We start from the raw sequence: 25,478 nt of genomic DNA on the forward strand, positions 1-25,478 counted from the left end.
GTCTGCTCTACAGCTTTACCTAAGGGCTATATGGCTTTTAGCTCGTGCAGGAGAGGCTCATGCATTTAGTTCCAGAGGTCCCAGGTTTGATCCTGCCCGCTGACGACCGGGGTCTGTCGGTGGTACACAAGCCCATCAAGAGTTAGATAAAGAAAGGTAGTTCCCAAAGTCAAAGCTCAACACTTTCTGATAATCAGTAATTTTTGGGAGGGACTTGCTCCTAATTTGTTCACATACTGGACTTTCCCCAGTGTTATCTTTGGTAATGAGACTGCTTATGCCAAGACAGTCATTCTAGCCTTGCATTCTCTGGCTTCCAGAATGACACACACAAAACAACCAGACTGAAAACATTGGTCCTGCCAGCCTTAAACTGGGACATTTAAGTGGCACCACAAAAGTTCCCCACTGCCCAGATTATGGGAAGAGCAGTGCCAGCATTAGTTCAGGGTGTAAAGATTGAAGAATTTTTTGACTGTTCAGGAGTAGAGGCATAGGGGCAAGTAACGGACTACTGGTAAAAAGTTTCAGGACTTTCAAATACTCTCTAGGCTTAGAAAGTCTTAGCTCAATTTGCATGTGGAGTTAAAACTGCCTGGCTTCTACACAAGAACTGTACACACAACCCCCCGCCCCAAGAAATTCAGGCCCACATCTCTACAGAAACAGGAGGTTATGCAAGTCAGTGAGGTGCTCAAAGTTGTCATTGTTGACATGAATTATGCAGATTTTCTTCTCATATATGCCAGATGTTATCGAATTGTTAAATGTTTCTGCTCTTCCACAAACATCCAACAGATGGCACCACAAACTGCAGTATAGTGTAGAGTCTAGACTCTCACATGTCTGCCTCCTCCCATGAATTCATCCTGAAGGCCATTGTTGGGATTGCACCAGTCAATGATACTCTTGTGTGTGTAGCATTTCTACACTTCCAATCGCTTCTCTTTTTTTTTTTAATTCATGTTTCCACATAAAGTGAACAAACTTACAGAAAATGAGCATATCTATAACCCCTGACTCTGGCTCTCACCAAAGAGCACAAATACCTTTCACACTGAAAAAGTTCACCAGACTACCTAACAGGGAAGAAATCTCCAAATATTTCTAATTAATTCCCATATACAATCACAGACAGTACTCCCTTGCAAATGGTGCCCAAATATACAAGATTACTTTCAATCAGTAAAGATGAATAAATAGATCTAAAATTCCACTAGTGGCTCTAGTCCCTGATGATGATAATGAACCGCTCTCAATTTTATCAGATTTCTCATTCTGATTCTGTTTAAAATCCACCAGCTGGTATGGATCATAAAACAAATATGAATTTTTATTACGAACCACCTGACATTGGTAAGGGTAGGTGACTTAGAAACCTAGTGACTTTGTGAAGGTGAAATGCAATAAACTCTGGATTATTTCGTGTCCCACTACAAAAATCTTTGCAAACGCACAGCTAAGATTGAGATATATTTGTCTTCTAGAAAAAAGTATCCTAGCACATTAGGAAAATGTTATACAGCATTAAGAAAACTTATACATGAGATTAAAGGTAGCGAAAATCTCAGTTTCAGTTTTAGCATGAACCTTAACTCTGCATAGACAATCACTAGCCTCGCGAATGAACTTGCACAGAAAATGATAAGACAAAAACACCATATCATCCGTGAGTGAACACTTTTCATAAAGCACTCAATGCATATTTGACCTCTCAGTTCTTGTCCTCAAACGAAACCTGCACATCACCTTCAAAAGACGGGGAACTTAAATTCATTACTCTGCTAGACACTAAAACAGGGGGATTCAACAGAGACACTGGTTTTATGACTCATTACAACAATTTGTAACACTCCTCACTGCCTGCTAACCCTTAATTGCCCACTTCATTTTATAGCATTTGTGAGCCCCTTACGCTTAACAATCTGTCCCAATTTGTATTTAGCTCAGACACTGGTTACCATCCCCAGACCTGAAGAAAAGCTCTGTGAAGCTTGGAAGCTTGTACCTGCCACCACCAGAAGTTGGTCCAATAAAAGATACTACCTCACATACCTTGCCATACTCTTCACTAGAATTTTTTATAACAAGCTCTTTTAGTGCTTGTCTGTACTAGGAATTTTTTAATCTGTAATTCCCAATAAATGCAGGTCTCCTGACAGCATCACTGGAAGCTGTAGTGTAAGTACTTGAGACTGGCTTGGGTATTGTTAGTACTGTGATGTCTAACCTTAGGCAACTTACCAAGTTTTGTCTGTACTACTGTTTCCGCTGGTGCTACCACCGCTGGAGCCTTACCCATTGGGAATTATGGATCTGAACAATTCTCGGGTAGGCAAGGTCCTGGAGATATGGTCAGACAAAGAGAAAGTTAGATTCATCTCTGTCGTAAAAATAAGCATGAGATTTCAAACCAAAAGACTTTCTGGAGGAAAGATGGATGTGTCATGCAGCTATTTGTGCTGTTTAAAGATAGATTTGTCATAGCCCTTCAGATACAACTTCTATTCCAGACATAACATGGTTGCTGTGAATTTCCAGGGTAATCATGTGAAAGCATCTGTTTGTACTGTGTAACAGTACACTAATTTTTCCCTTCTGATCCCACTCCCGTTCCTATAACACCACCTTGCTCACCATCACCTAGTCATAACTCCAGGCTTAGTGTAGGTGTCATGAATGCCAGCATAAATAGCTGTTTGTGCCATGTGTTTGCATCTGTTTGTGACACATAACATAATTTCTCCTCTCTCCCCCTATTTTGCCTAGTCATAACTCCATGCTGCTCTCTAACATGCAGAGTTAACCATATCCAGTATCCCTCAGCCCAGGTCTTAAACCCTAATTCCCATAGCCATGGGAAGCCGCACACTAGAGTATTTGCGGAATATAGTATCTAATAATTGTTAAACCAGAATTCGTTGTCAGCCTGATGTGAACAACCAATGTTCCTGTTGTTCTGTAAATGACTATAGCTGCTCTGGTCTTTAGAATGATGACCAACAGCATTTTGTAAATGAAATCAGTTAAATTGTTGCAAAACTCTTCCTTAGTCAGCAGCTCTACCTGAGTCATGAGACAGTGCTCCACACATTACCTGTTAAGACTCCCAGTTTCCCTGGGAGAATCCTGATTTCAGGTACCTCCTCGTGGCTTCCAGAGTGGCTGCTTGAATCTCTGGTTTTCCAGGTAGTAAGCTGAACTACCCAGCATAAAGGGCCTGAAATCTTCCCTCTGACAAGATCAAGAACTTCCTCCACAAAGCTGCTGCTCAGCAGTACAGAGAGCCCAACAGCAGGGGGAGCAGCACACTGCCATCCACAGCAGGAGGAAGACAGGAAACCCTCTGCAGCAGGTTGGGAAGAGAGCTGCATTCTAGATCCCAGCACCAAGATATACTCCTTGGAGGGTGGGGGGAAGAGAGGACGAGTAACCCCCTCGCCTCTCCAGAACTTAGGGGGAAAGTTTCTACTGCTTCTGGGGAGCCAGAGAAAGGGAGGAGACAAGACCGAGGAAACTTGAGGGGGAAAAGGGGGAAGCCAGACAAAGAGAGAGAGGGAGAGAGGTGGTGAACTCAAGGGGGGGATTGCTGGATCTGGTCCTGGGGTTTATGCAAATGAGGCAACATGTAATCATCAAATATAAAAATTAGTGCAGATTCTCTGGGGAGAGGATGAGAGAATAAACAACGTGATTGATGTTTAGTCACGTTGTTTAATGCACTGCGGCAGACGTTTTCAACCTATTTTCATTTGCGGACTCCTACAAAATTTCGAATGGAGGTGCAGACCCCTTTGGAAATCTTAGACATAGTCTGCAGACCCCAGGAGTCCATGCACCACAGGTCGAAAACCACTGTTCTATGGTACAAAAACCTTTCACGGACCCCTTAGACACAGATCTGCAGATCCCAGCAGTCCCCAGCTTGAAAACCACTCCACTACAGGAAAAAGCAACAGAGGGTCCTGTGGCACCTTTAAGACTAACAGAAGTATTGGAGCATAAGCTTTCGTGGGTAAAAACCTCACTTCTTCAGATGCAAGAAGAAGTGAGGTTTTTACCCATGAAAGCTTATGCTCCAATACTTCTGTTAGTCTTAAAGGTGCCACAGGACCCTCTGTTGCTTTTTACAGATTCAGACTAACACGGCTACCCCTCTGATACTTGACTCCACTACAGGAAGTTGCTCAGATACTACAGTGATGAGCGCTGCACAAAAGCCTACATAGAGTAGAATGGTGTATTTCATTATTTGTATAAAGCCTCCACATTTCCGGACTCGCAGCTTTTAATAGGTCTGGTTTCATGTTATGCAACAATAACTTGGTCTGACTTAAGTCCAGGGAACCTGCAAGGAGAATCACATCTTATCCAGTTGGAGTCTTCATCTTTTGTATCCCTATTTTATAGGTCTGATCTGTATTGTCTGCTTGTTATTTAGATTGTAGGTTTTTTGGGGCTTTTTCTGTTTGTACAGAAACTTAGTCCTGCAGTTGCTATGAAGCTCTGCTGCCGTGTGGCACCACAATAACACAACTTTCCCACGGTTTCTAAATACCAACATATTGATTGAGTTTTTTGCTCTGCAAAAAGATTAGAACTTTACTGTGCCCCAGAAATGCATTGAGAGAAAGTTCCTTAGACAGATAGAAATCAGAATTTCAATATCAATGTGATTCCAGATTTTGAAGCACGGGGCAAGAGAAAGATGGTTTCAATCCAAACATGTGCTACCAAAATAATAGTCTGTACTGACTGAACTCTTTGAGGGTGTGTCTACAATGCAAGAGAGGTGTGATTGTAGTATGGGTAGGCAAACCTGTGCTAGCTTTAATCTAGCTAACACGGGTAACAGTAGCAGTGTAGACGTGGTGACATAGTCTTCAGAACAGGCTAGTAACCAGACTACAAGACCTCCAGGGACTCCGGATACATATGCGGATTGCTAGCCCATGCTGAAGCCCATGCCATCATGTCTACATTACTGTTGTTATCTACGCTAGCAAGATTAAGGCTAGCATGGGTATGCCTACTCATGCTACAATCACACCTTCACTTACTGTGTAAAGGGAAGGAATATCTGGGTCTAATTGCCTTGGATGACTTTTCAGGCTCCAAAGATTGGAGGGATTATATAAAAATTGCGCAAGAGAACTTCTCTTAGAGAAGTTGTGTTATGGACAAAAGGGCCGATTTTAAGGTAGGAGTTGAAGGGAGGGGAAAAGGTGATGGTACTTTCCAAACTTGGCAAGCATTACTGATGTCCCCAGAGTTCTCTAGTTGTCATCCCTACAGCACAAGTATTTACCATGTTCAGTAATTCTGCTTCCACAAGGAGAGTGAGAGCAAGATGATCTGGCTTTTGTGCACTTGTGAGGGTAATGCACTGTGACGTTTGCAGTGGCATACGTTTCATATGCCACGGTAGAAACAGAACTTTTAAAGTTAGTTTGGGATAGGGTGACCAGACAGCAAATGTGAAAAATCGGGATGGGGGTGGGAGGTATAGGAACCTATATAAGAAAAAGACCCAAAAATCAGGACTGTCCCTATAAAATCAGGACATCTGGTCACCCTAGTTTCAGGGCTGGTGCTTCCACTCGGCGACCCTAGGCGGTTGCCTAGGGCGGCAGGATTTGGGGGGCAGCATTTTGCCGCCCTCGGCGGAAATTCGGCGGCGGGGGGTCCTTCTGCTCCGGGTCTTCGGCGGAAATTCGGTGGCGGGTCCTTCACTCACTCCGGGACCCACCGCCGAAGTGCCCCGAAGACGCGGAGCAGAAGGACCCCCCGCCGCCGAATGCTCAGAGGAGGAGCGCTGCTGCCTAGGGCAGCAAAAACCCTGGCGCCGCTCCTGCCTAGTTTGGGAGAAGATAACGAGGGTTATATATGGGTTGCTCGCTCTCTCGCTCTCTCTCTTCTCAGTTGTGCTTGGTGAAATCTGACACACACAGGTCCAGCAGAGAGTTTCAGTAGGAGCTCTGTGTTAATGGTTGTCTCTGAATATCCAGACCAGTACACAAGGTTCAATGTGGACCTCCTTTTCTGGACAGTTCAGCCACAGTGTGTGTCTTGCCATGTGCTTAGTACTTAGTGCTAAAGAGATACCCTGGTAATTGTACTGGGACGAAATCCACTAGAGCTAGCCTTGTTGGAGCCCTAACAATCTCCCAATTTTCCTCACTTTAAAGCCCCTCTCTCCCAGTTTCCTGCATCACAGCCCACTCTTCCCAGCTGAGTGGACTCAGCCTTTCTGGAACAGGTCGGCGTTATTCCTTGGCCAGAGCAGTCATTGCTGTGATACGAGGCACTTCTTCCCTCCAGGGACTAGATGTTTTGTTTCCGCAACATTCTCATAAGTGAGAGACCAGGACGGGAAACTGAACCCAGCCTCCTGTTTGTCAGAACACAGGATGAGCATAAGTCCCTTTGACAAGCTAGAGGCAGGCTGCCCTTAAGTAAACTGGCATTTGTCCTCAGACTTTGAGTCTTTGTTATGTAGCTTTTCTATGCATACAGGGGCCGATCTGTTCACTTTCTCCAACAGCTGGGCCTGAAGCAGAACACAACATCCAAATCCCCAAAGTCAGGGGGAGTCTGGAGCCAGGTCCAAACGGAGTAACGCAGGAACCTCTCTACTAGTGCTGTGTGCCAGGGAGATGTAATCCTTGTTTTAACACCATAAAAAGCTGCGCAGCAGATTTGCTGCATATAGAAATGAATTGGACACCACATGCCTTTTTGTTCCAGTGTCTCCAGCTCCTGCGGCTTTATCACAAAACGTGTAGTATTTGATGTTTTTTCTTAAACATCCAGATCCTGGATTCATGTAAGGTTCCTATCTCTCATTCACAGTCTATTTTCCCTCATGCTGTGTTAACAAGTTTGATTCTTTTTTTAACTCTTTCTCCTCTATCTCTAAAATCACTTTTCTTATTCATTTTCAGTATTTTATTCTTTCTTCTGCTTTTTTCTTAACACTTTATTTAATGTTCTCTCCCTCTTATTTTAGCCTCCTCCCCCTCCGCCGATGCTTATTTCTCCCCCCCCCCCCTTGATGTCACTGCTGTGGCTTCTCTGCCTGTCATCTATTATCCTGCAGATTTTCTTTGGCTCCTGTGCACAATAGAGCAATGGGCCCAGTTGGCCCTGAGAGCAAGGTTCTCTCTCTATTCTGTTTGCAGATCTCTAAAGCACTGGTAGACAGTGCCTCGGAGATTAAGGATATTGTACGTTTCAATTTCCTGCTGCATGCAGAGCTAATGGAGCAGTGCAGCTCAGGAGAAGAAGCATAAAACAAAAGCCTGTTGGTGCTGGTGCATCGTTCACCCTGCTTCCAGCAGTGTCTTCAGAGTAATGCTTGGAATTTAATTTAAAAAGCTTGCTGTACTTCCCATCATATTATATTTTTATCCTCTCATGAGACCTCTCTTAAACAATCTTTCAAAAATCTCTTCTAGAGAGCTCAATGTTTAGTACATACAATAACTCCCAAAAGCCAGCTCCCAAGGCTGTGTGAGACAGGGGCTGAAGATCCTTGGAGAAGGATCCTGTTGTAAATTGTATTGTCCTTGGTGCCTGCCTGGTTTAAAATATGGCTAAATCGTTAAAGGCTCAATGCAAAGTGTTGAGCACTTTGTCTGCAATCCAGCAAAGCACTTAAGCACATGCTTACCTTTAAGAAAGCGCCTACTGGTCTCAAAGTTAAGCCTATGCTTTTGCCCCTCATAGGAAGATTTTTCAGCCACAAATTCATCTACAGGAATGAACACAGGATTGGAAACCATGAGTCTCAAATTTTAATCTGGTTCCACCACTGTGGTTCTGAGCAAATAATTTATCTCTTGTTCATTTTTAATATCTGCAAACTGACTGATTTACAAACCTTACAGGGAAAATGTGACTGAGGATTAATTAGTTATGTTTGCACAGCATTTGAAATGTTCTATATGCGCGAAGCGTTATTTCAGGGATATGCTGCAGTGCACCTGGTATTGGATTGATGCATGTGGGGTGGGAAGTAAAAGTCAGAATCAATAGGGCAGAGTGCTAAACTCACGGCTGCACTTGAGCTGTTTTAGCATTTGCTGGGTCACTGGTTAGGAAAGGGAGTACCCTTTAGGCTAGCTCACAATATACTGTACTGTGATAAGAAGAATGATGAGTAAGCCAACGATAAGATTCATAAAGTCACTTTGGGGGAAGAATTACTATATTTAATTTTGAAAAGTAATATATAGAGTGATAATATATGTACACTCCTCCTATATCTTGAGTACCAGTGAGGCATATAATTTTCCAAGTAATATTGTCATTATACATGTCAAGGAGGACACAAAGGTAAACACCACCTAATTTGCAGTGAAGTTAATCTGGCAGTAAAATTCTTGTGTAGCATAAACTCTGGGTTATAGGATATTGGTATGCTTATGAAATCAGGGCATATTTATTCCAGTACTTCTTTATTGGAGGTATTTATTCCATTTATTCTCTTTTAGGAACTTGCTTTTTGGCAATTTAGTAACTTTTTTTCTTTCCCAAGTTTTTTAGGCCTACTACTTAAATGATTCTACCTTCACACTTGCATTTTATATTTAGATATTCCCCCTAAAAGCATGGCCTTCGTCCAATCAATCCTCCACATTTTGAATAATTAAAAATGAAACATTCCTTTCTCTACTATTTTAGTTCCCAAAATATACCTAGTTGTGCATTTCAAAGTATGGGAACTCAGAAAAGTAGAAAGCCTTTTGAATTTTGAAGCTGTGCTCATAGTTTTTTCTTATTTTGTTAACCTGCTTTTTAAAATATTTTATTTGTTGAATTGTGCGTACGGTTTATTTTAACAACAAGGAGTCGGGTCGCACCTTAAAGCCTAACAGATTTATTTGGGCATAAGCTTTCGTGGGTAAAAACCTCACTTCTTTGGATGCATAGAGTGAAAGTTACAGGTGCAGGCATTATATACTGACACATGGAGAGCAGGGAGTTACTTCGCAAGTGGAGAACCAGTGTTGACAGGGCCAATTCAATCAGGGTGGATGTAGTCCACTCCCAATAATAGATGAGGAGGTGTCAATTCCAGGAGAGGAAAAGCTGCTTCTGTAATGAGCCAGCCACTCCCAGTCCCTATTCAAGCCCAGATTAATGGTGTTGAATTTGCAAATGAATTTTAGTTCTGCTGTTTCTCTTTGAAGTCTGTTTCTGAAGTTTTTTTGTTCAATGATAGTGACTTTTAAATCTGTAATAGAATGACCAGGGAGATTGAAGTGTTCACTTACTGGCTTATGTATGTTACCATTCCTGATGTCCGATTTGTGTCCATTTATTCTTTTGCGGAGGGACTGTCTTGTTTGGCCAATGTACATGGCAGAGGGGCATTACTGGCACATGATGGCATATATAACATTAGTGGATGTGCAGGTGAATGAGCCCTTGATGGTGTGGCTGATGTGGTTGGGTCCTCTGATGGTGTCGCCAGAGTAGATATGGGGACAGAGTAGGCAACGAGGTTTGCTACAGGGATTGGTTCCTGGGTTGGTGTTTCTGTGGTGTGGTGTGTAGTTGCTGGTGAGTATTTGCTTCAGGTTGGGGGGTTGTCTGTAAGCGAGGACTGGCCTGCCTCCCAAGGTCTGTGAGAGTGAGGGATCATTTTCCAGGATAGGTTGTAGATCGTGGATAATGCGCTGGAGAGGTTTTAGCTGGGGGCTGTATGTGATGGCCAGTGGTGTTCTGTTATTGTCCTTGTTGGGCCTGTTCTGTAGTAGGTGATTTCTGGGTACCCGTCTTGCTCTGTCAATCTGTTTCCTCACTTCCCCAGGTGGGTATTGTAGTTTTACGAATGCTTGATAAAGAACTTGTAGGTGTTTGTCTCTGTCTGAGGGGTTGGAGCAAATTCAGTTGTATCTTAGGGCTTGGCTGTAGACAATGGATCGTGTGATGTGTCTTGGATGGAAGCTGGAGGCATGTAGGTATGTATAGTTTATTTTAACAATCATTGCTTTAATTTTGTAAATTTTACATGAAATTAAAATAATATTTCACAGAAGATTACGTTGGGATTTGACATTTTCATTCATTTAATTAAGTCTCCCGCCATTGTTCTTCCTTGCTGACCCTACCTGCAACTCACTTGCCATTTGACCTGTGTATGAAATGTATCATATGTTTATCTCTGTTTGATACTGTGTTCCTTGAGGAAGGGACCTTGTCTCTTTTCTGCTGATAAAGCAGCAGACATATGCCCTGCACACTCTAATAACTGAGAGAATCTAGACTCTGGGAATTTGTGTAAATATTTCCAGGAGTTTACCTTTCATTATGTCCAGAGATTCCATCCTGGGCAGCACTTAACTTGCCCTTGATTAGATTTTTATTAACTTAATTAAGCAATGGGCCACATCACTTTGACCCCCATAATTTCAGGCTCTCCAGGGTTATGTCAGCTTGCCACTAGCAGAAGCAGCTGAGCAGAAGTGAGCCTAATATGTTCTGCTTTTCAAGGGGCAGCTCACTTCACTGCTTTGCTTTTGTGGAAGATTACGGAAGTCACTGAAAGAAAAACAAGGGCCATATTGTTAAGGAATACTTTAAAATTCTTTCTCTGTTAACATTGGTTGTACCCTTAATGGTGCTCACTGTTTGAGCTGAGGTATTTGGGTTAGGGATCAAAGCTGTTACCTTTAGCATAGACGGTGGGTATAATAGGCCAGCCGCCAGGGGAAGCTAAGCCTCCCCTGGCGCAGCCGCCGCTGCCAGATACTGGGTTGCGGGTTTTGGCGGGTTGCACGGTGGGGAAGTTTTTGCTTATTAATATGTGCCATGCAGGTTCCGGGGGTGGCTGAGGAGGTGGTGTTTGCTACTCAGCTTCCCTGGACTCCAGAGAGATTACTGATGAACCCGGGAAGCTGAGTAGCAAATACTGCCTACTCAACCACCCCGGAACCTGCATGGCTCATATATAAATCTCAGGTTATTCAGGAAGAGCTACTTTTGCTTTCCCCGGGCGGCTTGGGGTCTCGGGAGGGGAGGTGTGGTGTGACTGGGGGATCGCCCAGGACTCCTCCCACAGTGTGGGGGCAGAAAGGGGGCTTGGGGTTCCGGCCGGCCCAGGGTTCCTCTGGCAGTGGGGAGGGGGAAGGGGCTCAGAGCTCCAGTCGGGGGGGGGGGAGAAAGCGGGGCTGTGGGCAGAAGGGTGGGGCTGGGGGGCTAGCTTCCACAAAGGGGAGTCCACCTGCCTCCCAAGATCTTTAGAAAGGTAAAGACTCTATTTAAACTCAATGTTTCGATTGACTGGAGCTTCTGATACTGTGGTCTTTGTGCAGGCAAACTTCCACTAAGAGCAATGAGTGTGTTTCTGAGGGCTTAAGCAAGGAAAGAAGGATCAGGCCCTTAGTTGATTATCTGGAGAGATATGGGGTGTGAGGGTGTGTGGGGGGGTTAACCAAATTGAGGAGAAAGTGGGTTGCCTTGTCTGTAATGAAGTCTGACGGGCGAGTGAATACAAAGCTGTACTCTAGGCTTCTTCTGTTACATTGCCAAAAAAATACTTATGGTTCCATCCCTGTATTTAACATTCCTGCCTTTTACGCTTTCCCTATCATGTTCAGTTTCACAGGATACTCTTTATTTCCTATGTTAAAGGGCTGTGCAGTGGTTCCATATTCTGTTAAATGACTACCCTGCTCTACCCCAGAGGTGGCTGTATTTTAGTGGAGGGAGAAATGATCCCTCTATTAGCCTTTTCTCAGCCTAAATGGATGTTTGCAAAGCACTTTGAGATACTAGTCAGAAAGCTGCTATTGTTATATACATTTAATATCTTATTCCTCCTGTTCCCTGAAGGCCCCCAAGTAGCACTTGGTTATTTTTGTTCTAGTATGATATATGCTCCGTGTTGTTGTGTTTTTGATAGATCCTCCTGATTGGGTACCAGATGAAGTCTGCAGCTACTGCACTGCGTGCAAAGCTCCTTTCACAGTAATTCGCAGGAAACACCATTGTAGGAGCTGTGGGAAGGTAATGACTCAGTAAAAACAACTGATATGCTGTCTGCTGAAAAGAAGAGCAAATTCATGCAAACCACAGGAATTCACACTGCAGAGGCAACCATGCACTCTGCATCATAAAAAACTTGAGCCCAAGATTTTTTTAAGGGACTTGTGATTTTGGTTGCCTACATTTGTGGATGCCCAATTTGACACATTAAAAGGGCATGATTTTCCGAAAGTCAGGAGCACTCATTCTTTCAAAATCAGGCCCTTTTAAGGTGTCTCAGGTTGGGCACTCAGACTCAATACTAGCTTTTTAAAATCCTGCCTTGAAGCTTTAACAATTTCCAGCAGCCTGCAGTGTGGGAATGGCAAATGTTCCAGCTTTGAGCACTCTGTGTCACTGTGTCCTTGCTTTTGCATGTGTTTACGTGGCATACACATTGTGTACAAAGTGTATGAGCTGCTCAGCAAGTGAGTGGAGAGTGTGTGGGGGAAGGTTAAGCTCTAGTCACACTGAGGTCCTGTGAACTGAACAGTAATGAGTCTCCAGTCCCTTCTGCACTTTCTCTCTTACTTGTAAGTGCACAGGATAAAAAAGAGATGCGATATAGAATGGGTGTTTCCAAGGAGACATGCGATTAGTCCTTTCTTACAATGTTACACTTCAGTTGCAATTTTAATAATGCTTCAAGAGTCCAATCCACCCGAGTCTCACTTATGGAAGGAGTCTCTTTGACTTTGATAGCACTGTTCATGTGAGTAAGGAATACACACATAAGAGATGCTATGCAGGGTCAAGATGCAGTTTATTGTAGTCACGGCCTGATGAGGGCTTTTAGCTAAAATACACTAGAAGGTGTTTGCCATAGAGTTGCCATCTCAGACCGCTTCTTCATTGCATGGAGTGGCCCTGCAAGCTCCCCACCCTCAGTTTCCCCTTCTCAGGAGTCTTCAAGAATACATGTAGGTTAATAACACCCATGTCATTGTCCATATTAATAAACTATCCATCTGAAATCCCACAATGGACTTCAAAGATCCTGGCTCCAGCACCTTCTGTGATGCTTGGCTCTTGATCAGTCTCAATCGTCCTTCAGACTGGAAGACTCTCGGGTGTACCCCCGGCGCCCTCCACTAGAGTTCAAAAGCAGGAATAACACAAACCGTGTCCACCCACCTGGGCTTCATAAAAGTCTCACATCCCTCCTGGGTCTTTTCTGGCTCCCTCCCCCATTACGGGATAGTGGCCTCAGGGGTGCACCCCTGGGCCTTCCTCTTGCTCCAAAGTCTGCTCCTCACACTACCCAGGCCTCTTGGCTTCTGTCCTGTCTCCCTCTTCCCGGAGAGCGCCTGCAGAGCTTTCAGTTCTCCACTGCTTTTCGCTCAGGCAATGAGAGCTCTGTGTCTGCTCTCTCTGTCCCCTTTCCGGCTGACTCTCAGTTCAGGCCTGACTCCCCCAGACTCCCTCCCCCAGGAGGACCCAGGTACCTTCTCTTAAGCCCAACTGGGGGGTCAGCTGACTAGTCACAGGTGCACTGGCCTCTTCCCTCTTAAAGGGCCTATGACAGTGTTAAGTATCAGAGGGGTAGCCATGTTAGTCTGGATCTGTAAAAAGCAACCGAGAGTCCTGTGGCACCTTTAAGACTAACAGATGTATTGGAGCCTAAGCTTTCGTGGGTGAATACCCACTTCGTCAGACGCATGACAGTGTTGTTTCCCAGTTCCAACACCTCACAGAGGAGGGTCATGCACACAATTTTCTGTCCCTTCTTCTTTAAGAAAACAGCTTTAGTCATGTCAAATGCAAAACAAATGTAAAGTGGAATCAATCTCTCTTGTATTTTTCAGATCTTCTGCTCTCGTTGTTCCTCCCACTCTGCTCCATTACCTCGCTATGGTCAGATGAAGCCTGTCCGGGTTTGCACTCACTGCTACATGTTCCATGTCACTCCTTTCTACAGTGACAAGGCTGGTATCTGACATCATAAACTAGTGATGTACCTATTGGAGTCTTATATGGACTGATATTACATTTGATCTAAGCCAAGAATTAACTTGAAAGAAGGACCTTGTGTGGGCACGTAGGCTTTGACATCCATTACTATAAATTTTGTACAGGCAGTTTTTATTGCATTTTATTAAGCTGCTAAAGGGAAGCATGAAGCGTCTGTAGCTGTTAAGCTACAGTACAGTCTTCCATAAATTTCTAACGTTAATGTTACAATGCCATATGCAGAATAAAATGCACTGCGTGGAAAGAAATAGGGCTCAGAGAAATGAACAAACGCTGCTGCTTATTTTACATATTAAGAACAGAGTAGGTGGTTGACTCTAACTTACTCTCACAGCAAATCATTTCCAAAGCTAGGACACTTCTGCATTCACTAGTGTTCTGGGATGTTCCTGACTGTGAAGGTCAGCTCTTTTCTGCCGATTGCTATTTAGCTTTTCCATTACTTGATATAAGCTACCTAAGCTAACATTAATTGAGGCAAAACATTTCAAACTTACATTCAGTATTCATGTAGGCAAAATTCTCTTTGAACCAAATAGGAAGAACTGAAGTTTCCAGAGCAGTACATTTCTATTGCCTTTCATTTATTCATCACAGCAATAACTCAGTGTCTTCTAAAAATTAATTCTTACATATTTTAATTTAATTCTATATAATTTGTGATGTTTGAAGTTGTTTACATGCAGCATAGTTCAAACCAATTCCTGGTAATAAAAATATAACATGTGAGAGACTTTGGTTTGCAATATCAGTAATAAAATACTAACTAAAAAACAGCTCCAGAGGAAATAGTCAACAAATTAATGAATTACTGTTAAAAAAACAACAACATATTTTTGGAAAAGTTAAGCACTATAAGTGTCACATGTTACAGAACTTATCCCATGCTGTGTTTTTTAAATTTTTAAAATGATTTTCTAAAGGCAAACATTAAACAATACTGTATATTTTTATTCAAAAGGTCTGAAATATTGGCCTAGCATCTGAAGTTTCTTGTCGTCCATAGTTGGCTGAGTAATTTTATAAAATATTTCATACTCTTACTTTTAGATCACCCTGCTACCACCTCAGAAGACATTTACATTTATTTTAAACACCATGGCTAGATTTTGGTTCTCCTTGGATTGGAAAAAAAATTCACATAGATTCATGCAATGATCTTGCACAAAGAGCTGTGTGAGTACTAGATTTTCAAAGGTGTTTGGACATGCTTTGAGTTAGCCACATGAAAAGAACAATGCAGCATGCTGTGGTTAGGGAGGAAATTCTAGCAAGAGCTTTTTGCGGTATCCTGTTTGGTGACTTGCAGTATTACACAGTGTTTCAAGACGACGGAGAGAAGATAAAAAAGTTGTTTGCGCTATTTTGCTCAAGAAGGGTCCTCATTTAAAATGATAAAGCAAAAACTGGTCAGTGTTTGTGTTTGTGTGTGTGTGTGTGTGTGTGTGTGTGTGTGTGTGTGTGTGTGTGTGTGTACATTCCCTTTGCTTTGTGATTTTTTTTATCCAATGCAAATGAGCCATATAAGGGTATACAGCTTGTTGAAATTGCTGCCATATAAATCAGATTAAACAGCTTCACTAGTTTATGTGAAATGCACAAGCCTTATGAAGCTAGCTGTGGGTAAATTCAGCTGTGGTATGTTCTCCTCACTTTATTTATATGTATGTTTTTTGCAAAGTCTCTTTCACATAATCCTCAAATTGGAGTGTCACCATTCACCAGAGTTTAGCTGGCTCAGGGTGGGTAGCTTAGATGTGAGGTGGGTCGTATGGTACAAGCAGTGATACTGATTCAGGCTTAAATCTCAGGCTTCACATTGCAATGATTATTGCAGTTTTATTTTTCGAGAAACAACAAATCTAATGCTTCTTTTATAGGATGAAAAAAATAAAATGCAACAAACTTCAATTGTGAAATAAATATGCACAAAAGTTGCTTCTGTGAAAAAAATCTCATTTAATGGACTGAATATTATTTATTCAAGCTTGTTTTTATTTTGTAAATGCTGTAATTCAGAATCATTTCCATAAATATGATATTTAAGGATCTCAGACACTATAGTTTCTTATGTAAATACAAACTCCTATTTCTCTTACTGAAAAGCACAATGACTATATCAATACTAAAATGCATTTGCCTCAAGGAAGACTTTCGTCTTGTAATCTCTTCAGATAATTAAAATGTCAAGACTTTCTACTTCCATGTGCTGGATTGCTGTTTCATTTATTGGAAGGTTTACACACAATGACAGTTGACATCCTGTCAAAGAAATCAGTCTCAATCCATTCACACTGTACCCAGTTTATAGGTTTCACAGGAGAAACAAAAGGTTTACACTTTTAGGGAGAAATTTTCCTCTGTGCAGAGGGAAAGCGAAAGGCCTATTTAACATTCAGGGTTTAAATGAGGCATAGGCCCTTGAGCTGGTGTTCTACAGAGGGGTGAATTTCATCCTTTGAGAATGTGTTGTACGTTATGTTCTTATATGCAATGACTGCTTCACAAATTGGATATACTGGGTCAGCCTGTGTCAGATTAAAGAAGAATCCATTCTGTGAATGACTAAAATCTTCAGTAAGAATAATCTTCCTTGGATTTACCTGAAGTGTTCTTTATACATATGCCTGATACAGTGAACAGCACAACATGTCAGTTATGAAAGTTGTGGGAGTGCAATACATCCTGTGAAACAGGTTTAAAAATCATCTGAAAAACTATCTTTGGATGGCCCTTTTACTCGATAAAAGCATGTTGTGGCCATGTAAACCACAGCTCCTCAGGACTATAATAGTAGTAAAAATTGAACGGAGATGCTAACAGTAACAACTGGGCAAGGTCACAGTTTCAGTGGGGTTAGTGTACAGAATATTTAGGGCCAAATAATGTTCCTACTGACTTTAGTGGAAGTTATATATAACTGAGGGCAGAATTCGGTCCTAAAAGAGCATGTCCGTGGCATGCACAATGGTTCACAGTATGTCTAGGGCAGGAAACAAGGCAGTCTTGAGTTTTTTCCCACAACCATGATTCTATTCCTTCTTGTTTGCCAGCTCCTTTCGAAGGGGTCACGGGAGAGACTGGAAGTGAACAAAAGCAACATTACCTTTGATGGCCGTATTTCACGTGGTCATGGACCTCTCCTAACAAGCATAATACATCTGTAACAAGGCTGGTTTCTGAGGAAGCCAAAGAAAAATTATAAAATAATCGTCTCTCCATGTTTATATTAATGAGTCATTGCTTCCTGATCGCTCTCATACAGTTGGTAAAGTGTGATGGGGTTTCAAGGGCTCCTTCTTGTCATGAAAGAAACAGGAATAAAAACTATACTTTGACTTCCGAGAGCTTCTGTTAGCCAAGAACCTCAAAACACTTTAAAAACATTAAGCAGGCCTCACTACAGCCCCATGAAGAGGCGGAGATCAAATGGATGGGCAAAGAAGATGACTTTGTCTGCATGTTGTCTAAATAGAAGGGGGGCAGAGAGAGAGAGAGAAGAATATTGTAGGAGAATATAACAATGGCCTGAGTGGGAGATTTTGCTGGGGGGAAGAGTCAAATACAATTCCACCACGATCTTTCCTTTGAGCTGGAGGGAAACAGCAGCACTCTCAGTATCTTGTCCCCAGCTGAACTCGCTGTCAGATTAAACAAACTGGAAGATGCTGCGTCTGCATCCTCGGTTACCTTGGCAATCCTCTGATATCTCTTCACCACGTGCCAGGGCTGCAGCTCTCCATTCCATTGCAGGCAGAGAGACTTTTATGCTTTCTGCTGCATTAAAATTATTGCTTAAACATCTTTATTTGTAATTACAAAGGGTTATGCTCCAGGGTCAGATATGTATTTGAAGATAGGAATGAATGCTGTACCTTGCTGGTAATGTTTTGCTGAAATATGTTGTGTATGATGAGCAATCTCCTCCCTGGGGAATTCTTTGAGCACTGAGTCTTCCAGTCTCTTCCATTTTCACTCATTTATTTGCCCTTCCCACCATACACTTCTCTCAGTTTCTTCTGCATAGAAACTGGGCAGAATAGGATGCAACCTCCACTGGAGCTCATTAATACTACAGTTCATACAACTAGAGGCAATGTTACAAAGTGATTCAAGGAGCTTCCTTTCCTATTGCTTCTGTTCGGTGCACCTGCCAAGCCCAGAGGTACTGGATGATTTTGAATCTTCCCATGCATGTTAGTGCATGATGCAAATTCTAGACCATCCGTCTGGCCTGCTAGCATTGTCACCACTTAAAAAAAACCCATATACCAACAATTGCCACACCAAGGTGTCTAAAATGCAGCACTATTTCCTTATTCTTAGAACAAGAGAGAAGGCAAGGCCAGTATCTCAGATCCCGTGTGTTAACTGTTACTAAATACTTTATCACTGAGAACATTCTATTTTACATTAACTATTATTAACACTGTGATAGGAGTTTCTCTTGCCTTTTAAAAAGGATACAAAAGATAAGAGGTTTGTTGTTTGGCTGTTTTTAACCACAGGTCTGTTCTCATCAGGGCTAAAATGTGAAGATAATATTACCTTTAATAATCAGTATTATCGGAATCTGCACGCAGTTGCTTCTGTACAGGAAGCAGCCTATTCTCCGATAAGTAGGTCTGAACAATTTCAGCCATTAATTTCACCACTTGTTTTTATGAACCATGAGGGATCTGGGTCCAAAGCACAAGCTTCCTCACTGACTTCAGAACCTAAGTGAGTAAAAATAACCGACATTCTGTCAGAGGACACCTCTAGTCACGGATCTGTCTCCACAATGGCAGCCAACCCATTGTGGATCTGATCAGGTTGATTGCAAAATACATGGAAAAGTCCTCGCAGTATGAAAGGTCTCACTGTTTCCAAGTGGAGGTCACCAGGACTCATCTGTCAGCCACTTTAAACAATTCTGCAAGAGATGGCAATTATTGTTCATATATCCCCATGGATACCAGAGACACAGTTTTAGTAGACAGACTCTGCCCTTTACAGCTTACACTGTCAAGGCCTATGCCTGAAAGCTGTTGAGTGGCTGCCATTTAATGGAAGTGGAAGACATTCAATATGCTGCTGGAGAAGGTACTCAGCATGTTACAGGATTGGAGTTAGAGAAGGAACAGTGAGAAATGTCTGACAAAAATGGGGAATATGGACTGATGAGCTGCACTATAACATGGAAAGAGTCTGTGCACATTTTGGCAACTCAGTATTAGGCCTGGATGTGCTGACACAATTTTTTGAGGGCCTAAAGTCAGGGAAGAGGGTGTGAGTGATGTTCACTATTGCATGGCCAGACGCAGCAACCTTGAATAGCTGGGCCAAAAAAGTTCTAGTGTGTATGGGAAAGGCAGACAAGACCAGGCTTCTTGTTCAACTTTCTGTTAATCACCCCAATCCCAGAAAGTGAAGTCCACACAACAGTAACACTGCTGACAAGCATTCATAGAGGATTTTAACACTTGAGTGTAGGTTAAACCTAACTGTTATTCCAGAAAGTGTTATTTGTCTAGTCGCATAATAATACATGGTTCTTTACAGGACAATAAAAGACATGGTCATTGCTCCAAAGGGCTTATACTTAAGTTCAAGGAAACACAACACAAATAACACGTGTCCTAGGGAAAGACTAGAAAAGGATGGAAGACATGAACAGGCAGAGGAAAGGAAGTACTGTCCTGAGGGCTATGATTATTAGACTGTGGGTAAAGTTTTCAAAAGCACCTAAGTCTCATTTTCAGAAGAGACTTAGGAGTCAGTTGGATTTGAGCACTTTTAGGAACCTAAGTCCTTTTGACTTTCAATGAGACTTAGATTCCTGAGTCTCATTTGAAAAGGAACTTGAGTCTTGTAAGTCACTTGTGTGCATTTGAAATTTTTACACTGTACATTTGGAGCAGGGACCATGGGCCAGCCACATACTCAGCTGGTTATCTTAAAGCAGCCCCACTGAAGTCAATAGCTTCCAATGAAGTTCTTTAAAGTCAAATGAGCTGTTCTGATTCACACCACCTGAGGATTTACCCCATTATGTCTTTTCTTGTGTTGTCGTCTGAAGCAAACTATTGGGCACTCAAATAATCAGTTTGCCTGTAGAGGGCATATAGTGCATGAAGGTTGTTCAGGAGGGCTGGCCAGAGAAAATGAATTACGTTTTTACATTTTTTTCAAGATTTTGACATTTGTTTTTCTTCCTCATCGGAGCAAAACCAAGATCTTGTAAATGTTGTCATGAAAAAAACAGAGAGAGCACCCCATTCCTGAACTGCCAATAGGTGAGTGCCCTAACCACTAGGCTATTTGGGTGGGGGTTGGTTTGTGTGTGCCTGTCTGTCTGTCTGTTTTCTCCTCTTGCCCCGCCTCCCCGAAATTCCATCCTGGCCCTGAGACTGATAACGTTCCCACTAAAAGTTTTCATGTAGATGAATTGGCATTTTCCGATCATCCGCCCTTCCCCAATTGTTACAAAATTCTATTGGTAAGCAAGTTTCTTGTTAGTTATCCTGGAAGAGCCTTTTTGAAATACATAAATAATTTAAATCACTTTCTTTGGCTCATCTGTGAAAAACTAACGGGTAGTATGAGGATATGCAAAGTTTTCTTCACTTGTACAAGTTCATAAATACATTTAAAAGAAAACAGCTTTGGGATTTCTCTAGTCTCACAACTTTGGTAGATGAAAGAGGAAAAAATAGAGAAACTAAACAGTTCAAATGTCCACACTGTCAATCACTGAAATGTTTGATTTCATCTTGGGATTTTTGGTTCTTGTAGCTGCTGCAAAGAATAACATTGATTTCTGATCTTCTCAGGAAATGCTCTTTTTATCAGGGAACAGAAATGAAAAGTTTCAGTTCAGGTTTATAAACCATGTCTTTTTAAGAGTAAAAGCCTTATATAATTTTAAATATTAGTGCATAGTGTTTCTAGAGAGAGCCTGCTGCATTCACCATACAAACCATTCAAACAAGGAAATTTACGTAATTTTTTCCAAGTATTTGATATCACTTGGGAAACCCACTACATAGCCAGTCTTCTGAACTATTTCACAGCTCCTTACTCCAGGGGTATTTGAAGTCACGTTCTTCAAACAAAGCTGGCATCTAGTCTTAAAGCCAGGTCCTCCACTCCAGCAACATTGGACAAGCTAGCTGCATCAGTGTTACTACAAGATTGCTTTCTTGCTCATGATTGTTCACTGCATTCTCAAAAGCCACCATATTTTCTCAAACTTTGATCAGCATTGAGCTTCAGCTCTTTAAAAAAAAAAAAAATACAGGAGACACAATAGACTCAGGCCAGGTCTACACTACCGCGGTAGTTCGACAGCTGGCAATCGAAGTTCCGGGTTCGATTTATCGCGTCTGGTCTGGACGCGATAAATCGATCCCGGAAGCGCTCGCCGTCGACGGGGAGCCTGCCTGCCGCGTGTGGACCGCGTCTGAACCGCAGTAAGTTCGAACTAAGGTATGTCGACTTCAGCTACGTTATTCACGTAGCTGAAGTTGCGTACCTTAGTTCGAATTTGGGGGTTAGTGTAGACCAGGCCTTAGAATGTCTAAATGTGGATATGCCCCCTCATTTCTTCCTCTGACCATCTCTAAAACAACTTATCTATTTGGGCTGAAGGGAAGGCCATTGCAAATAGCGCCTGTCTGAAAACTTTAGGTTGTATAAGTTTTACCTCTTAGATCCCTGTTTATATTCAGAGACTCTGCTCCCACATGAAGTGTTTGTCTTACACTGGAATGCTAGTTTGAGGAAATACAAAGGAAGGAAACAGGCTTCAGAGTGAGATCCTAAGTCTGAGGGAAAAAAGGAAACAGGGAGGATATAGTGTGTGGACTGAGCAGTGTGGGTGGCCACTTAGGGTATGAGTGTGGACTGAGCAGTCAAGCCTGGGGAGAAGGCTTGAGTTGAGCTTTTTCCATCTTATTATTGTCTTTGTTAATAAAGTCAAATCCCAGGAAAGGGTTGAGTTTGGATCATTTGTTCTATGTGGACTGTGTTTTAGAGCAGATTAGGAAAGACACCTGCTCAGATAGACCAAGGTATGTTGATCATGTACTTCTTCTCAGCAATATTAACAAAAACACAAGTCCTAAGGAGTTTTTTCTTCCTTTGCCTATCTGCTCAGTTTTGTTGCAACGAGAAATAGAAAAATTGAAAACTTTCTATTTTAAAAAATCTTAATTGATATTCGAGAGACAGGGTGAGTCAGTTAATATCTTTTATTGGACCAACTTCCATTGGTGAGAGAGACCAGCTTTCAAGCTTACATAGAGCTCTTCCTCAGGTCAGTTTTAATTGATCTTGTCAAAAATAACTCAAATAGCCACAATATGATAATATACAACAAATACAGAATATTAAACAATGTTTGAAATAACTGGAAAAATCATTAACCCTCAATCAATTCTGAATACACTTGCTCCTACTGTAAATATCTCAGAGAGCAGGGTATCTGAGTGACAGTACAGAGTAATAAAATGGTGATTGTCTGGCATTTGAGACACAAGGTGGGTGAGGTAATGTCTTTTATTGGACCAACTTTTGTTGGTGAGAGAGACAAGCTTTTGAGCTACACAGAGCTCTTCTTCAGGTCAGCAGAAGTTGGTCCAATAAAAGATATCCCCTTATACACCTTGGCTCTTTAATATCCTGGGACCAACGCAGCTACCACACCACTGCATCAATGGAAGATTGTGTGGCATGTCATTCCTGGAAGTTTTCAAGTGCTCTCTCAAGGCATGGCTGATGCCAAAATGTGCTATTTACCACTGGAAACCAGTACTTGCCAAATCACGTCTTCATAGCTACCCTGTATACTGCGGGATTCAGCATCTGATGGTTCCTTACTCTGTGACCTCATTTACTTTCCTTGTAGTTTCATGTGGAATGTTTCAAAAATTGTTCAAGCTCCTGACATAAAGTTCACGATACAGCCTCATGGAGAAAAAAGTGATGAACTGGCGTATTGCTAAAGTAAAAGTTCTCAAGAATAGGACTTTCTTGCCAAGAATATTGTATTATGTTTTAAAGATATTTTTTAAAGAGCATATGGTGTTCCCAGGAGTTAAGCATTGTTTTGTTTTATCGCCAGGTTCTACTTGCTTTTTTGGGGCTTTGTATTTGCTAGAATAGTGCACTGAGGGATAAAGATGAAAAGAAAACTGCCTCGCTAGAGTTTTATACTGCATTCCTCCTTATGTTGTCTTAGTGTCTTTTGTGAGCACCCATTTTGATCAGACTTGCACTGTAAAAGTTTGTTAGAATTGATTTTTTGTATTTTCCTTTGCATTTGTAGTTTTAACAGATAGCATAAAAACAGCTAACTTCTGCTGGGGAGTAAGCAGACAGATAGAGAAACAAAGGGATGCTAGAAGAACACTCACAAGACATAGTGTGGGTGGGAAAGCATCCTCCCCACACTTATGTGCACCTAACAGTGTGAGAAATGATATGCACATCTGCCACAGTGGGCTATACACGTGGACCCAGGGCTTCAGGAGAAAAATATGGCTGACTCAAGTTTTTTATATATATATATTGCTTTAAATGGGCTAATTTTACAAAGCTGAAAACAATTAGGAGCCAAATCAGCTGGGAGAAAAAATTTAAACAGAAAAATGTGAATGATAAGTGGGAAGTGTTTAAGAACATTTTACTAGATGCCCAAAAAGCCACACTCAAGAAAGAAGGCTATTCTGGTTAAAAATCAGCCTGGCTTACAGGGGAAGTATAATAATCAATAAAAAGCAATATATAACAAATGGAAAAAAGCAGGAAGTAGATAGTAATAGATATAAATTAGAAGCTAGAAAATGTAGAACATTGATAAGGGAAGCAAAAGGACACAAGGAAACATGTATGGCCAGCTGAGTTAAGGACAATAAGGGGGTTTTAATATATATTAGGAACAATAGGAATCCTAATAATGGTATTGTTTCATTGCTAGATAGAAATGGTAGAACTGTCAATAATAATGCAGAAAAGGCAGAAGTGTTCAATAAATATCTGTTCTATATTTAGAATAAGTTTATCTGTAATAGGGTAGGCTAACTTGCACGTGACCTCTTGTGGCCTCAGGGTGGCCCCGCAGGCAGACTGCCTCAGTATCCCCCTTCAAGGGGCTCCTTAAATAACTTGCAGACCTTTTTGTTCATTCATACCCCTTCTCAGGTTCAGATTTATTTAAATTAACAAACATTCAAAATAAAGTTCTTAAACCTATCTGCTTCTTTTTCTGGTCACTCCCATGCCTTTCCTGCCTCTGCCTCACTCCCCAAGTCCCAGGTTTCTCCACTGGAGTCTACTCACTCCCAGCAGTCTCTGTATTCCACTCTGGTCTCCCTGAACATCCCTCTTCTCCACCCCATTCCCAGGCTTCCTGCTTTCCTTTATAAGAGAATCAGATGGTCCCTGTTCAAGTCTGAACTTAGTAACTGGGTTTGGCTGGCCCGCCCCAGGCCTCTAGCCCTCAAGGGGCAAGCCACCCTGTTACCATATCATGTGATGATGAAACATTTTCCATTCCAAAAGTAACTAAGGAGGATGTAATACAGCAGCTACTAAAATGTTAGATATTTTTTTAAATCAGCAGGTGCAGAGAACGTGCATACAAGACTTTTAAAAGAGCTGTACAAGGAGCTCTCTGACTGATTAAAGTTGATTTTCACCAAGTCTTAGAACACGGACAAAGTCACAGAGGACTGGAAGAAAGTTGTCATGAATTCAGAGTCTGGGCTATGGCTTGGCCTGTAAACCGTCCCCTGGGAGTAACCCCTTTCGTATGCTGGACCCCAAGGATCCACACTGTTATACAAGGGCAGGCCTGTGGTTCCAGCAACGCTGCTTCTCTCCATGGCTTTGTGTAGCAAGTACAACTGAAGTCATACTCTTGAGAGAGACTTTACCTTCTTAGGGAGCAGTGCATTTCAGTAAGTATTTGCAGTGACACTGGGCAGCCTTTTCAGAGCAAGATAACATTTATATCACCTGCAATACAGCATCTGGGAGTGTTTAAGTTAGAATGCGACAGATAGTCTAGCGTTCAGATTGGTGGAAGCCCAAGATCCATATTCTGCTCAGATTCCAGTTCTCTCTCTTTGTCCCTCTTCTCAAAGTCTTGCAGCCAACTCTGACTCATTCATAGATTTTTAAGGCCAGAGGGGACCATTATGATCATCCAATCTGACTTCCTGCATAATACAGGCCATATATTTCACCCAGTGATTCCTTCATCAAGCATTACAGTTTGAAAGTGCTATGCACACAGTCTTACAGGAACTAATTGCCCCCAATATAGGTAAATTATCTCCATGCTATAGCTGAGGAAATGGGGAGAGAGAGGTTAAATGACTTGCTGAAGGTTACACAATTGTTGACACACACAGGCTTGAAAGTCAGGAATTGCTAGCTCCCAGCACCTAGCCCTGTATCTTAGGGCACAAGGTATTTCTGACATCTGA

At 42.0% G+C, this 25,478-nt stretch overlaps 1 protein-coding gene across 2 annotated transcripts in view; it reads left to right on the plus strand.

Moving 5' to 3' along the window:
• ZFYVE28 (zinc finger FYVE-type containing 28) overlaps positions 1-13,970 on the plus strand; it is a 120,076-nt gene extending 106,106 nt beyond the window's left edge. For both annotated transcript variants that reach the window (XM_065405217.1, XM_065405216.1), the window contains exons 12-13: positions 11,912-12,015; positions 13,839-13,970. In XM_065405217.1, the coding sequence (XP_065261289.1) occupies positions 11,912-12,015; positions 13,839-13,970 (236 nt within the window). The remainder of the gene's footprint in view (positions 1-11,911; positions 12,016-13,838) is intronic.
• Positions 13,971-25,478: the final 11,508 nt, after the last annotated feature.

This window comes from Emys orbicularis, chromosome 5 (genome assembly GCF_028017835.1).
Source record: "Emys orbicularis isolate rEmyOrb1 chromosome 5, rEmyOrb1.hap1, whole genome shotgun sequence".
Classification (NCBI taxonomy): Eukaryota; Metazoa; Chordata; order Testudines; family Emydidae; genus Emys; species Emys orbicularis.